Raw genomic sequence first — 13,936 nt, forward strand, 5'->3', positions numbered from 1 at the left:
CCCAGGGAGAAACACATGCCAGGAATGCATATTTTTAAAACTGGGAATGTTTTCAAGGTATTTTGGCTCAGGAATAAAATGCTAAGGTATCAGAGAGCCAACAGGGAAAGCTGTCACCTTCCCAAAGGCTGGAATGCTTGTGCTTGCTGCTCCCCCAGAACACAGGGGGATTTTTCCTAAAAGGAAAATTTAATATGGAATGTGGGGAGGGAAATGAGTTCTCCAAGGTTCTGCTTTGTTTCTCATCTTTGCAGCAAAGAGGAATCAAACAGAGACTCTGCTGAGTCCACAGGGCCTGCTCTCCTAAATTGCATGGAACTCACTGAATTCCCTTCCTAACACAAGGAACCTCTTCAGCCCACCTGGGGCTCCAGTCTGGTGGCATCCCAAAAAATTTCAATATAGAAGTTTCTGCACTGGGATCACTGGCAAAGCTTTTCCTGTGCAGCTGAGCCTGGATGGAGCAGAGCACAGGCAGAGCTGCCTCCCCCACAAACACCCATGGAATGGTATTTCAGGAGTCAGAGTCATGAGGAACCCTGGAAATGGGAGCCCACCTCACCAAAATGGGACTAAAATATTGTGTCAGCTAAACAACCATATTTATTCCTAAATAATAAATCTGGTTTCTGCTCTGACTACAGGGATGATTTTTGCCAAATGAGATCTGGCTGTTCAGGAAGTCCTCCTCTATAAATTCAGCTAATTCAACTATTTCAGTTTATCTGTTTCATAAGGAAATGAAGTCTGGGTGGTTTTATACCAATCCTTCAAACCTATCAATAACCCAGAAAAAAAAACCCAAAAAACAGGGTGGTTTCATCTTTTTGATCTTTTTGTAGCCAATGTATACCAGACCTGCCCATCCCACAGGCTGGATGATTCCATCTCCCAGCATTCCAGGGAATATTCACCACAGTGACAATGAGATGAGAGCAGCATTTGCCACTGGATCACATGTAAAGTACCCCAGTTACTTCAAGAGAGACAATATTATGGTAAAAAAACCAAATAAAAGGCAGAACCAAGACATTAAAATTAAGAAGTTCTAACAACAAAGATACTTTAAGAAGTCAATGCTGATTTCATTAAAGTATTTTAAGAAACATGAGAAGGACAGAGAAGGGGGACTCTCCATTCCAACCATTTTTCATTCAAATAACCACACACTTTCCATAATATCCAGGATTTCTTTTACACAGGGCAAAGTAAAATCTGCAGAGCTAAAGCTCCCACCAGGCTGGAAGCTGCAATGTTGATGTTTTAGGAAATGCTTTCCATTTTCCAGACAGATTTAACAGTAAATCCTGTACTTACCCAGAGTATAAAAGATTCACCTTCAGGTCAGCCCTCAGGTCCAGCTTCAAAAGCTGCAGGTTACAAACCAACAGGTCCAGCCTGCCTCTAATCCAACACTCCATGTTCCAGCTCCAGTCTGGACAAAAGAAAGGGATCACACATTTCTGAACTGCATTAAATAAAATAAAATAAAAATACCTGGACGGAAGTCACTCACAAAGAGAGGACAAGGAACAGATATTCCTGAAAGTGAGGCTGCACCACAAATGGGAAAACAGCTATGAATAATCTGAGTTGGGCACCTTAAACACCTCCAAGGCTCACAATCCACGTGGTTCTGCACTGTCATGATTAAAAAAGGAATATTTTTTTTGCCTGGATTTAGGGACAAGGCTGCAGGGTGAAGAAAAATGAATCTGATGGTGGTTGCTGTGTCCTGGGAAGTGGCACAGCCTCAGCTGGGGATTTGTGGAATGAAGTTCTACCTGCTGAGGTCAAGGAGATTCCTGGCAGCAGGATGCCAGCTCCGTGTTCCTCAGAGACAGGAGGAGGAAAAATTCCTTGGGAAAAAAATCCTAATCCATGTACAGACATTTACTGCACATTTATTATTTAAAGCCTCATCACTCATGTAGAAATGATGCCATTTGCTCTCCATCTCCCCTGCCTGCGGATGGAGTTTAAAGCCCACATCCACCAAAAATATTTAAAATATTCCTCACAGTGTCTAAATTCCTTTGAAGATCTGGGTTTATGTCCTTTCATGCAGTGCTCCATATTTTATTTACAATTCCCCTGGAAAGACAGCCAACTTTTTTTTTTCCCTTTTGAAACTGTGCTGTACAATTCCTCCATCTTCCACTACATTCTGAGATAGGATTTTACCTATTTTACATTCTGAGATAGGATTTTACACTGAGGAAGGATTTTACCACACCGAGAAAGGATTTTACCAAATTGAGAAAAGATTTTACCACACTGAGAAAGGATTTTACCAAACTGAGGAAGGATTTTACCACGCTGAGGAAGGATTTCACCCCACTGTGTTGCCTGCCTAGGATAAAAGTGAATCCCCATCAATCCAACCCACTCCTCTCCTCCCAAACAACAAAAAAACAAAATATTTTTGGAATAATTAACTCCTTATGCCCTTGAGTGCTAAACCCACCTATTTTCTGAGGAGCAGAGAGATTTATTTCTGAAGGAATAAACTTCCTTGCCTGCATCCTTGCTCTGTACAAAGAACAATCAATGCTGCTGGCACTCCAAAGGCAACACAGAAAATTTTCTTCATTCATTAAAGGCTTGATTTTGGGTGCTCCAAGTTCTCTCCTCAAACCAGACCAGCTCCCAGCTGAGAAAGGGCTCAAAAAGGTCTCATTCAGCAGCACACAGGGCAGTGTGAAATTCCTGGGAGGAACTGGATGGACCATGCAATGGGCAGCTGCCATCTGAAGGAAGTCTGTAAATATAAAGGGAAAAAGTGTTGGAAATAAAAGGGGAAATTCGTATTTTTGAACAAGTAAAAGGGAGTGGTTGATGTGATATAGAAATGCATTCATTAGGTAAAAATCAGGTTGTTTCCAGGGGCTGTTCCCTGAGGTAAAGACAAAATTAATAAAAACATCCCCTCTAGGTAAAGACAAAATTACTAAAAACATCCTCTCTGAATGGTGTCACAGGTGACAGATTCCAGATTTTACCCCGACCTCACTGCACTTAAACTTTTGTTTTCTCAATCTCTTGAAAAAAGTCAAGGCCAAGATTGCAGGTGAAGCTTCTCTTTGGGATAAATTGGCTTTTATTAATCAAAATTGCAATGAATCCTAAACTGAAGTGAATCCTAAGCTGGGTGTGAGTCTCATCTGCCCATGCAGTGCTGGAACAGATCCCCTCCAGCTCTTTTAAAACAGCTCCATTTCAACAAAAAATTTAATCCTGTTGTAAATATGAAACATAGTCCCACTGTAACTCTGAAATAAAAAAGGACAATATGACTGTGGGTGCAACTGCACAACCCCAGGGTATTATCTGGGAAATGAGAGGCAGGAAAATGATCATTTTATTCCATCAGACTTAAAATAAAAGCATTCTGAGCACATTTGTTGATGTCATAGCTTGAATTGTGCTCACAGTGGTTTAGAGAAGGATGAGCAGGGAACAACTTCCTGTAAAACACTCTGAATTTAAAGATTAAAGCTCTACTTGCAGCAAGGCACAGGGGCATTGGTGCACTTTGCATTCTGTTCAGGAAGGGAAAAAATTTTAAGCAGTTCATTAAATAGAAATTAATTGATGCTCTATGCCTTGCCACAGCCAAAATAAGAAATACCAGAATATCTCTGGCACTGTTTGATTAATAGAAATTCATAATTCTCTAGCACAGAGCATGAGTTAAATAATACCAAAATATGAAATGAGAGTTCTAAAAAAAGCTGTTAAAACCAGAAGATGCAGAGTGTTATTCTGCAGAGGGTTTTGCTTTCCCTCCACACAGATTTTGTGCTGCCAGACTCCTGCAGGGCTCTGCTCTTCCCTCCTCTCCCACTAAACAGTTTGTGCCTCTGTAAATCCCAGCTTCATTAGGCCTCCAGCAGGAGGAGTGGAGCAAACAAACTCTCAGGCCATAATCCATGATTAAAAAAGGGACCAAAAAGTGACATAGAGCAGGACAGAGAAGCAGCACTGTCCCCAGCTCATCTCTTTTTCAAAGGAACATCCCCCTTGTGTATCACAGATCATCTCAAGGGATTAATTAAACATTATAAAGTCAAAAATGTGCTCAGCCCCTTTCTTCAGAAACAGAAAAAATGAAGTTAGAATGACCCAGAGGAAGGCCTGACTTGCAGCTCTGTCCCCAGAGCAGCAGGGCCATCAGATGGTGACAAACTGCCCTGAAATCCCAGAAAACCTCCCTGGAGCATCCAGGTTTTCCAGTTAAAGCTACTCAGTATGTTCAGATCAAAAAAGGTACTTGAATGAATTTAAAAGAATTTCAGATGGTGACAAACTGCCCTGAAATCCCAGGAAACCTCCCCAGAGCATCCAGGTTTTCCAGTTAAAGCTATTCAGTATGTTCAGATCACAAAAGGTACTTAAAAGAATTTCAGCAATGCAATATTTTATACTGAGTGGATCAAAGTACATATAGAGCAAGATAGAAAGGTGTTTATGCATGTAAAAGGTACTTAAATCTAATGATTTATTCATTATCTTTTTGATTTTCAAAAAGATATTCAAATCTTTTTGATTTTTATTTTGTAATGACACAAATTTTCCGAATAACTCCACTGGGTTAGAGGGTCTGCTTTCTCCCTAAGCACCATCATCAAATCCTTTAAATAGTCCTTATTTTAATAAAAAGAATTAAAAAAGAAAGGCAAATACCAGCTGTCCTTGCAGAGCAGATGCCAATATTGTCAGAGGCATTTCCCAGTTTATTAATGCAGCATCTGGAGTGAGCTGAGCACCCTTTGGCAGCCCTGTGGTGCCCTTGGGAGCAGGAATGGCAGCATCCCCCAGGAGCAGAGGAGTTCTCCTTGCACTTCTGGGCAACAAAACAAACTCCCCACCAATTTTTATCTCATCAAATCTGTCCAGGGCATTCATTTGGATGTTTCCTGATCTGAAAAGTTATCCCAAACTGGGTTTTGGGTATTTTTTAGTGACTTACCCATCAGCACAACCATGGTTGGGATGATTTGCCAACACATCTTGTTTTGTAGAGCTGACCTGAAAAACACACAGAAAATTAATGAAGGACTTATAATTATCAGTCTATAATTTCATTTTGCACTTCAGTTCATTTGGTGCTCACACCTTTGTAAGCAGAATCATGGAAAACCAGGATTGTTCGGAAAGGAACTTAAAAATCATCTCATTCCAACACATCTAATGAGGAGAGACACTGCTCTCTACACCAGGAAAGGAAGAACAAGCCAGAAAGGGAGAAAAAACCAGAATTTTCCAAGTGCAGCAGACATAGAAACAGTGACAAATTCCAACAGTGAGGACTTCACTAAACTTTACAGCAACATTTCATTATTGCTCCTTCATTTCAGATACTTTGTTTTTTTTTTTATTTTCATGTAACACTTACATAAATTCTGCTAAAATGGAAATATATTTTTATACTTAAAGCTCCACAGAGGAGACTTTGGCTGCTGTTGTAGTCAGGAACTGAGTGCTGAGTAAAATCCACAGCTCAAGTCAGGCAGCAAATGGTGAGAAATTCGAGTTAGGGAATCCCTCCAAAGGGTTCCATTCCTGAAATATTTCTGAGGACAGTTTCCTTGAGAACATCCCTGGAGCCAAAAGAGGCAGTGCCAAGGTTATGTAATGTACTTTGGGGCTGCATGTCCTGGAAAAATATATTTATTTCTACATTCCATATCTACCTGAAGCAGCAGCCAGCTGCCCAGGGAAGTCACAATTCCCAGGTCCCTGTCTCCTGCCTGCTCTCCCACCAATCCAGCTGGAGCTGAATTTCTCCAGCACTGTGCTCTGCAGGATCAGCCAATCCCATCCACTTTTCTCCCCATCCACTCTGCTTTTTCAGCTCCATTTTCAGCAATTAAAGAGGGAATCTCAGCTTTTCCCAGCCCTGGTTTCAGGGGACAATTTGGCTCTCAGCACAGCTGGTAGGTGGCCCACCTTACCTGTTCCTTTTCCATTAGTTTATTTCTGCTAGAGAGCCATGAGGGCCAGAGGAATTATGGAGCTATCAGGTCATTTCACAAAGATACAGGCAGGGATTATTTCCAAATAACTGAAATTAGTTAGATTTTCCCTAATTTCAGAAGAAATAAGTACCTTTTAAAAGAGTTTATTGGACATAAATGTACATTATGCACACTATTAAATGGTTTAATGAGAAACAGCCCATGTTCCTCTTTCATAGGTGCAACAAAAATCCCTGTCCATCCTTCAACCACTTCCCAGCAGGAAACTGGCAGAGATCACTTCCAAGAAAACTGGACATCCATTTCCAAAATGTATAAAGTTATCCATAGGCCCTGGGTGTTAGAGTTTCCCCCATGAAATACCCATTTACACTGAGAAGAAAACAACCACAGAGCCCCAGAACCCCATACGGAAGGAAAATTATAATTTATATAAAGGTTTTTTAATGTCCTGATGGAAGGAAAAAAAACTTAAGGGATAATTTCTCCCTGGAAAAGGTGGTCAGGATTGGAAGGGGCTGCCCAGGGAGATTCGGAGTCCCCATTCCTGGAGGTGTCCAAGGAACTCCTGGAAGTGGCACTCAGGGCTGGGGACAAGGCTGGACTTGATGGTCTTGGAGGGCTTTTCCAACCTCAGTGATTTTGGGATTCTGACATAAAAATGGCCAGACAGAGCAGTCAGAGATTCTGATGTCAGCACTAATTTAAAAGGCAAAACCACTTTTCAGGCCAGCTTGGGATCTCCTGTCACATCGACCTAGGCTGGATTTACAGAGGTGTTTTTCCAAACACATTCCTGACCAAACCCAGTGCTGAACATGACCAAAAAGCCCTGAAAGCTGCACGGCCACAGAATCAGCCCCTTCTCTGTTCAAAGTTCAGCCTTCCTTGTGTAAACTTTGCAGAACTGGGTAAAAAGAGATATCTACAGATAAATCCCAGGACAGGATAAATGCACTGCTGGAGCAGACAGGATTCCCCAAAATCTTTTCCAGTGAGAACACTGAACTTGCCAGAATTCCTTACTCCACTGTAAGAAAGAATACAAGTTTTACAGGAACACTGACAGGGAACAGGAAGTTAAATAAAGAGAATTATTACAACTTGTAAGCTCTATCCTGGAGAGAATAAATGAACATAGCCAGGACAAATTGGTTTATTTGAGGCTGGGGGAGTGTCTGTACAAAAGGAAGGAAATTTGGGTCCTTTTGAACAAATATATCTTAAATTATTCTGGAACCACAGAGTTTGCTGCTGCTGTGTACAAGAAGTTTTCTGATTTCTTATGTAAATACTATATTCCTCGCCATATCAACCACAGAATCACAGAATAGCTCAGCACCAAGAGTTAGGATTAAAACCAAAACACAACAGATATGATAGGCAGGGAGGAGAGCAATGAAATAAGATAATTTTTATTTACAGGACAGGTGAGAAATCCTAGAATTCCCTGGCTTATCAGCATGGGAAACAGGTTCAGTACAACCTGAAATGAGCAGGATCCACAAACACCTGCACTGGGCATGGAAAACCATATAAACCATCCCTGATTTTTGCAAGCACTGCACTACAGCTGGTTTTAAATATTAAAAACCTCTAGAAAGCATAAAAATATTTTAGTAATAATGCCTATGCACAGCATCTCCTGACCTGTTCTTTAAGGTGCCAAGGGCTTTCCAGTCCTGTCGGTCTGAGCATGGAATTCCATTTGCCACTGAGTATATTAAAAACCATTCTTAATGAAGAGTTCTGAGTAAGTGGTACACACAAATTAGAAATGAGTATGACCCATATAGAATAATTTTGCTAATATTAAAGCTTTAATAAAGGCAACCCAAGTTGAGCAGGAGCACAGCCACAAATCCAACTCTAAGCCTGCTGGTGGAGCCTCGCCCCCAAGAGTCGACAGCAAAACGTCCCGAACTCTTCAGAGTTTCTCCAGACCGTGGAATTCCTCTTGTTTGTAGTGAAACCGCTCCTCATTCATGCTGTGGATCTGTCCTTCCTTACGAGCAGAGCTCCTGGGATTCCGTGGCACTTAAAGGTTATATCCACGTTATAGGCACGCTTGGGCTCTCAGTGTGTTCATTATAAAATACATTTATAAATGCTGTACCACTCATTAACTTTCCGAAGTTCTCCTCTATCTCAGCTACCGCAGCATCACAGCCCACATTCACCGAGATTTATTTTTGTTTTGCTTCTGACACTGAATCTCAGGGAATTAAGGAGGGAAAGGGCTGAAACCGCCTGGATCTGCGAGCGGGATGTGGAACCGGCTGCGGGCTGTGTTCAGGGGGCTGGTTCAGGATTTTAGAGGGGGGGAAAAAAGCGGATAAAAAAAGCGGATAAAAAGAAAATTCACCAACCTGCTCTCCTTGCTCTCGGGGCTCCGACTGGCGGCTGAAGAGACGCTGTCACGGTGCTGCTCCGACGGCGAGCCCCGGACGGGCGCTTCCCTCAGCCGGGCTCCCCTCAGCCCCGACCCCTCAGCCGGGCTCCCCTCAGCCCCGACCCCTCAGCCCCGACCCCTCAGCCCGGCTCCCCTTGGCCTCCCTCGGTTCTCCTCAGCCCCGATCCCTCCGTCCCCAGCCTGGTTCGCCTCAGCTTCCCCCGGTCCCCCTCAGCTTCCCTCGGTTCCCCTCAGCCCCGACCCTTCCGCCGCCCCGCCCCGGCCCAGCGCCCCGCCCGCCCCGGCCCCTCACACGGGATAGCCGGGAAAGAGCCGGGAAGGGTTTGGAGCAGCGGCCCCTCACACGGGATAGCGGGGAAGGGTTTGGAACGCCGGGACCCTCACACGGGATAGCGGGGAAGGGTTTGGAGCGCCGGGACCCTCACACGAGATAGCCGGGAAGGGTTTGGAGCGCCGGGACCCTCACACGAGATAGCCGGGAAGGGTTTCAAACACCGGGACCCTCACACGGGATAGCGGGGAAGGGTTTGGAGCGCCGGGACCCTCACACGAGATAGCCGGGAAGGGTTTGGAGCACCGGGACCCTCACACGGGATAGCGGGGAAGGGTTTGGAGCACCGAGACCCTCACACGGGATAGCGGGGAAAGAGCCGGGAAGGGTTTGGAGCACCGGGACCCTCACACAGGATAGCCGGAAAGAGGCTGGGACAGGGTCTGGAGCCCCAGGAGAGGCTGAGGGAGCTGGGAAGGGGCTGAAGAATCCCTGAGGGAGCTGGGAAGGGGCTGGAGAATCCCTGAGGGAGCTGGGAAGGGGCTGGAGAATCCCTGAGGGAGCTGGGAAGGGGCTCAGCCTGGAGCAAAGGAGGCTCAGGGGGCCCCTGTGGCTCTGCACAGCTCCTGACAGGAGGGGACAGCCGGGGGGGTCGGGCTGTGCTGCCCATGCTGGATCAGAATCTCCTCTTTGGCATAAAAACAATGATACTGACCGGGAGCAGGAAGGATAACAAGGGAGCAGGAAATAAAATTCCTACAGACACAGCAGGAGAGAGAACCTTGGCAGAGTTAAAGCCCATCTCATTCCACCCTTGCCACTTTTCACTAGACCAGGTTGTCCAAGGCTTATCCAACCTGGCCTGGTGTCTCTTAATGATGCTAATTAATTCAAATATCTCAAGACCTGGTTGTGCTGTAATGCACATATCCATTATCTGCTGGCTCTAATTTAAGAGCAGATTATATCAATTACCTTTTACTCCACAAGTAATGGACTGAATCACATTTTTGACCCTTTTGCACTTCAGCATTTGAGGAGTTGACAGATGTAAACCAATGCCATGTATTTAACAGGAGCTTGCAATTAAAAACAACACGCACAAATTATTTCAAGGAATTTCAAGCAAGGGCTGAGCCCTACTAGGAAAGATGGACCTTTAATTTTGCTTGTGCTCATCTTCTTGTAAAAGGCAGCAATAATTTAGAACCGGTGAACTAGAGACTGGAAAGTCCCAGCCAGGCCCAACTGAGGGTTTTATACAATGGTTTTTCTTCTCAGCAATATTATTTTAAAAGAAATGCAAACCCACTATCTCCGCTTCATGAGGTATGAAGACAAATATTTTTGTTTCCCTTTTGCAAGCTCTTCTCAAGTAACCAGACTGGAATTGTCTTTTGGGTGATGTAAACACTTCTCCCATGAGCAAACCCACTGATTTGGCTTTCATTTATTTATTGACTTTCTGTAATTCACAACCCATTTCCTCAAAGCAGCATCAGCCAATTTCGCTCCTTATTAAAATAACCCTCTCTTAATTGATAAATTCTAATTTTAAAATATTTCCTGATTCTAGTATGACAGTTTGGGAAATCTGACTAAATACAACCCGTGTCTGAGGTTAGGAAGCCACTGAAGCTTTCATATCCCAGACTTTCACAGCATAAGCAAAAGCTGTCAAAAGCTGCCACCAGAAAATTCTTTTATTTAGACTATCTTGAGACAAACATTTGACAGAGTTTTCTTTCACTTCCCCATGTGCCACTGCAGTTCAGCCAACCAGGAAAAAAAAATCCCCTACAAAGCCTCCACTAGTGCAAATTTATTTATTTTTGAAGGTTTTTTCCCCTCCCATAAGACCCAAACTAAAACTTCCTTGAGCTTAATCCTCTTGAGGAAGAGAGAAGACAGGTAATTCCTCCTGTCAGAGTTCTTTGACACGTGTTACGTTGTGCCTTCATCCTGATCATCCTTTGTGTAAAGTTCAATTCCAGTTTATTCTGTCCTTCTTTACAGACCAGCTTTCCTGGAGGCCTCGAAGGCTGATCCCTGATGGGATCTGGGAGCCAGGTGGGATCAGGGAACAGGGACAGGACAGGAGGCTCAGGCTGGACCAGCAGGACTTTCCCCATAGAAAGGAGATTTGTTCAGATAAATATTAGTTTTAGAGGTTAGGAGATTTTAGAGCTGTAAGTATTTGGTTATAGTTTAAGAGTAGTCGTAAGTTTTTTTTGTTATAAGGTAATATATAATTTTTTTAACTAATAGATATTTGTTATAGTATTTATTTTTGTTTTTTAATTTTTTTAAATTTACTTTTATTGTATTGTGGATATTTTTATTGAATGGTTTTTGGTTTATTTGTATTTTATTATTTTATATTTTTATATTTTTTATAATTTTAAAAATTTTAGTTATAATTTTTATTATTTTATTTATAAAGTTTTTTATTTATTTAAGGTATATTTTTATTTATAAAAATAAATAAAAATATTTATTATTTATATATTAAAACTTTTATATATATTTATATTATATATATTTATATATTATAAATATATATTTATATATATTTATATATATATAACTTATATAGAAGTATAAGTTCATTATTTTTTTTTTGTTGAATGTTTTTGTATTGTATTTTTAGATAAGGTCAGGCCTTGTCAGGGGCTGCCCAGGGAGGTTTGGAGTCCCCATCCCTGGGGGTGTCCCAGGAATTCCTGGAAATGGCATTCAGAGCTCTGGGCTGGGGACAAGCTGGGGATCAGCTCTTGCTGGCCTTGGTGGGCTTTTCCAACTTAAATGATTCTGGAATTCTATTACTTTATTATTATTATTAATTAAAATATTAATATTATTAATTACATTCAAATATTAATATTATTCATATTTGATTAAATAATTATTATATTAAATAATACTATTAATATTATTAATAATTATAATTAAAAATAATAATATTATTTAACATCTTGCTGCTCAGATGTTTTCATCCCTGTTGTTTTGCTTCTCTTCATGTCTGAATTACCTCCGTGAGTTTCTATTTTGCCAGTGCCATTTTGACTCCAGGATTTTCAGTTTCTCTGTGCTTTATTCACCAGGAAATAAAGCATGGAAATCCAGGATCTTCTCCAGCCTCAGCACAGCATCCCCTCCCTCATTTGTGGAACCAAAACAACTTTTGGAGAGGCTTTTATTATAAATACAAACAAGGAAATGTTGGTTTGGTTTTTTTTTTCCCTCAGCCTCCACGTTTCACCTCAGATTTTCTCCCTCAAAGCATTATAAAAATAACAAGGGGCCAGAAGCCTTTCAACGAGTTTCATGTTGAAAAACAACAAAATACCATAAAATACCAAGCCCCGAGTGGTTTTGCAAAGCACATGAGAAGATTTCAGTGACCTATGTGCATGTTTTGAATCTAAGCGTGAGCAAGAAACACAGAACTGTTCTCCAACAGAACAAAACTTCAGCCTTGAGGGTTTATTTATTTAAAAAATGTGACATTAAAGCAATTCCTTCCACCAATTATGCTGGATACAGTCACAGAGCCCTGTGTGGCAGATCATAATAATTCCCTGATCTCTTACAAATAAAAATTCCTAATCCCCTGCTCAGCTCTCCTGAGTCAAAAATCTCCTGCCTGGTTTTCCATCTATATAGATTATCCGAGGAGGAGCAGAGATGCCAGGCTGGCTTTGGGTTGGGTGGGACCTGAAATCCCATCCCATGGGCAGGGACACCTCCCACTGTGCCAGGCTGCTCCAAACCTGGCCTGGGACACTGCCAGGGATCCAGGGGCAGCCACAGCTTCCCTGGAAATTCTATTCCAGGGTGTCCCCCCGCCCTCACAGCCAGGAATTCCTTTGCAATATCCAACCCAAACCTACTTTCTTTCATGGTGAAGCCATTCCCTCTTTTCCTGTCCCTCCATCCCTTGTCCAAACTATTCATCTTTTAGGCAAAGAACACCAGGAGTTTGCACCACATCAAGCACAGGGAAGTTTCCAAAATAAAAAATACGAGCACAAAAACCATAGAACCCTTGATATTCACAAGATTCTCTTCATTTATGCAAATCTGTAATTACTTTATAATCAAAGCTTGGTTTGAGAGGCAGAACTGACACCAGGCCAGGAGGGGCAGAGCCACAGCAGCTGCTCATGGAGAGGGAAGAAGGAAAAAAGGCAGGAAAACCAAGTGGTACCAAACACCTTTGGCTTCCCAAGGGAAGTTCAGCTGAACCTGTGGAACAGGAAGGATGAATAGATAATATTTCATAATATATTCTTTATTTTTTAATAGTTAAGCTCTGTTAGGAATAAGCTTTGGAGGGAGGCAGAAGGGAATGATCTACAGCAAATTTCCATCCCTTTTTAAGCCTTCACACGGCTGCACAAGAGGTCCCAGGTAATTAGTGCTGTCACCATTAGTGCAGCTTATTTCCCAAGAGCCACGGAGTCATTTGGCAAAAAGAGGATCCTGAGTGCATTCAAGGGGGAAATTGCAGCAAAATATACAAGTCTGGCCAAAAAAAAAGTGGTCCTTGAAGCAGCAGACTGTGCAGTTTAACTTCCATTTTGACAGGCTGGATGTGTTTGATATGTCTATTTAATGGGCTTTTAAATAAAACCACTGTTACTATAGTAACATTTACATCAGAGGTTGTGCTCATGCTGCCTCTGAGGTACAGAAAACCAATCTGCTCTGCTCACCTTTGTGCTTCACACCGATATTTCACATGGCAAACGTGTTTCCTAATAAATAATTTCCTTTTTTCAGAGTATTTTCCTTCTCAACTTGGAAATGAGGATATATTTGAGCTGGTTGGCTTTGCAGTGACTAAGCCCTGTGTGTGGGAACAGCACTCCTGGTGCCAGGGAGAACAAGGATTGCATAAAAAGGAAACTGCAGCCTGGGGAAATCCACACTGGATCCCTGGAAGGGTCCAAGGCCAGGCTGGACTCTTGGAGCAGCCTGGGATAATGGGAGGTGTCCCTGCCATGGGAATGAGATGGGCTTTAAGGTCCTTTCCAAGCCAAACCATTCCAGGAGTCTACAATTTCCATCAAATAGGACAAATTTTGCTTTTCTATGAAGTTTCCCTGGTCCAACTCTGCTTTCACTCAACAGCACCAGAATATTTACAGAACAAAATGTGACCCTCTTTGGGTGAGGAAATGAAACCACCCAGGGTTTTCCTCTTTGGATGAGGAAAGGAAACCACCCAGGGTTCACAATTCCCCTAAAAAGACTTTTTAGTCATGT

The 13,936-nt window shown here is 42.4% G+C and overlaps 1 protein-coding gene and 1 long non-coding RNA gene across 8 annotated transcripts in view; one reads left to right on the forward strand and one right to left on the reverse strand.

Moving 5' to 3' along the window:
• The window catches only part of LEPR (leptin receptor), a 40,469-nt gene extending 32,028 nt beyond the window's left edge, over positions 1-8,441 (reverse strand). For 4 of the 5 annotated variants that reach the window (XR_008432433.1, XM_053950997.1, XM_053950995.1 and 1 more), the window contains exons 1-4: positions 8,351-8,428; positions 4,973-5,031; positions 2,468-2,761; positions 1,318-1,435 (exon numbers count right to left, since the gene is read on the reverse strand). Coding sequence is in view for 4 of the 5 variants with exons in the window: in XM_053950997.1 (XP_053806972.1) it covers positions 1,318-1,435; positions 2,468-2,761; positions 4,973-5,012 (452 nt within the window). In the remaining variant the exon portion in view is untranslated. Of the gene's footprint in view, positions 1-1,317; positions 1,436-2,467; positions 2,762-4,972; positions 5,032-8,350 lie in introns of all 5 variants that reach the window. The other variant, XM_053950996.1, reaches the window with a different exon arrangement.
• Positions 8,442-8,637: 196 nt separating this feature from the next.
• LOC128792523 (uncharacterized) lies at positions 8,638-12,289 on the forward strand. Of its 3 annotated transcripts, none has more exons than XR_008432436.1 (3): positions 8,638-9,994; positions 10,504-10,854; positions 11,770-12,289. It is a non-coding gene; the product is annotated as an uncharacterized LOC128792523 (long non-coding RNA). The 3 variants fall into 3 exon arrangements; XR_008432435.1 differs by having other exon boundaries at positions 8,641-10,576; positions 10,682-10,854; XR_008432434.1 differs by having other exon boundaries at positions 8,720-10,854.
• Positions 12,290-13,936: the final 1,647 nt, after the last annotated feature.

Source organism: Vidua chalybeata, chromosome 9, assembly GCF_026979565.1.
Source record: "Vidua chalybeata isolate OUT-0048 chromosome 9, bVidCha1 merged haplotype, whole genome shotgun sequence".
NCBI classification, from domain to species: Eukaryota; Metazoa; Chordata; class Aves; order Passeriformes; family Viduidae; genus Vidua; species Vidua chalybeata.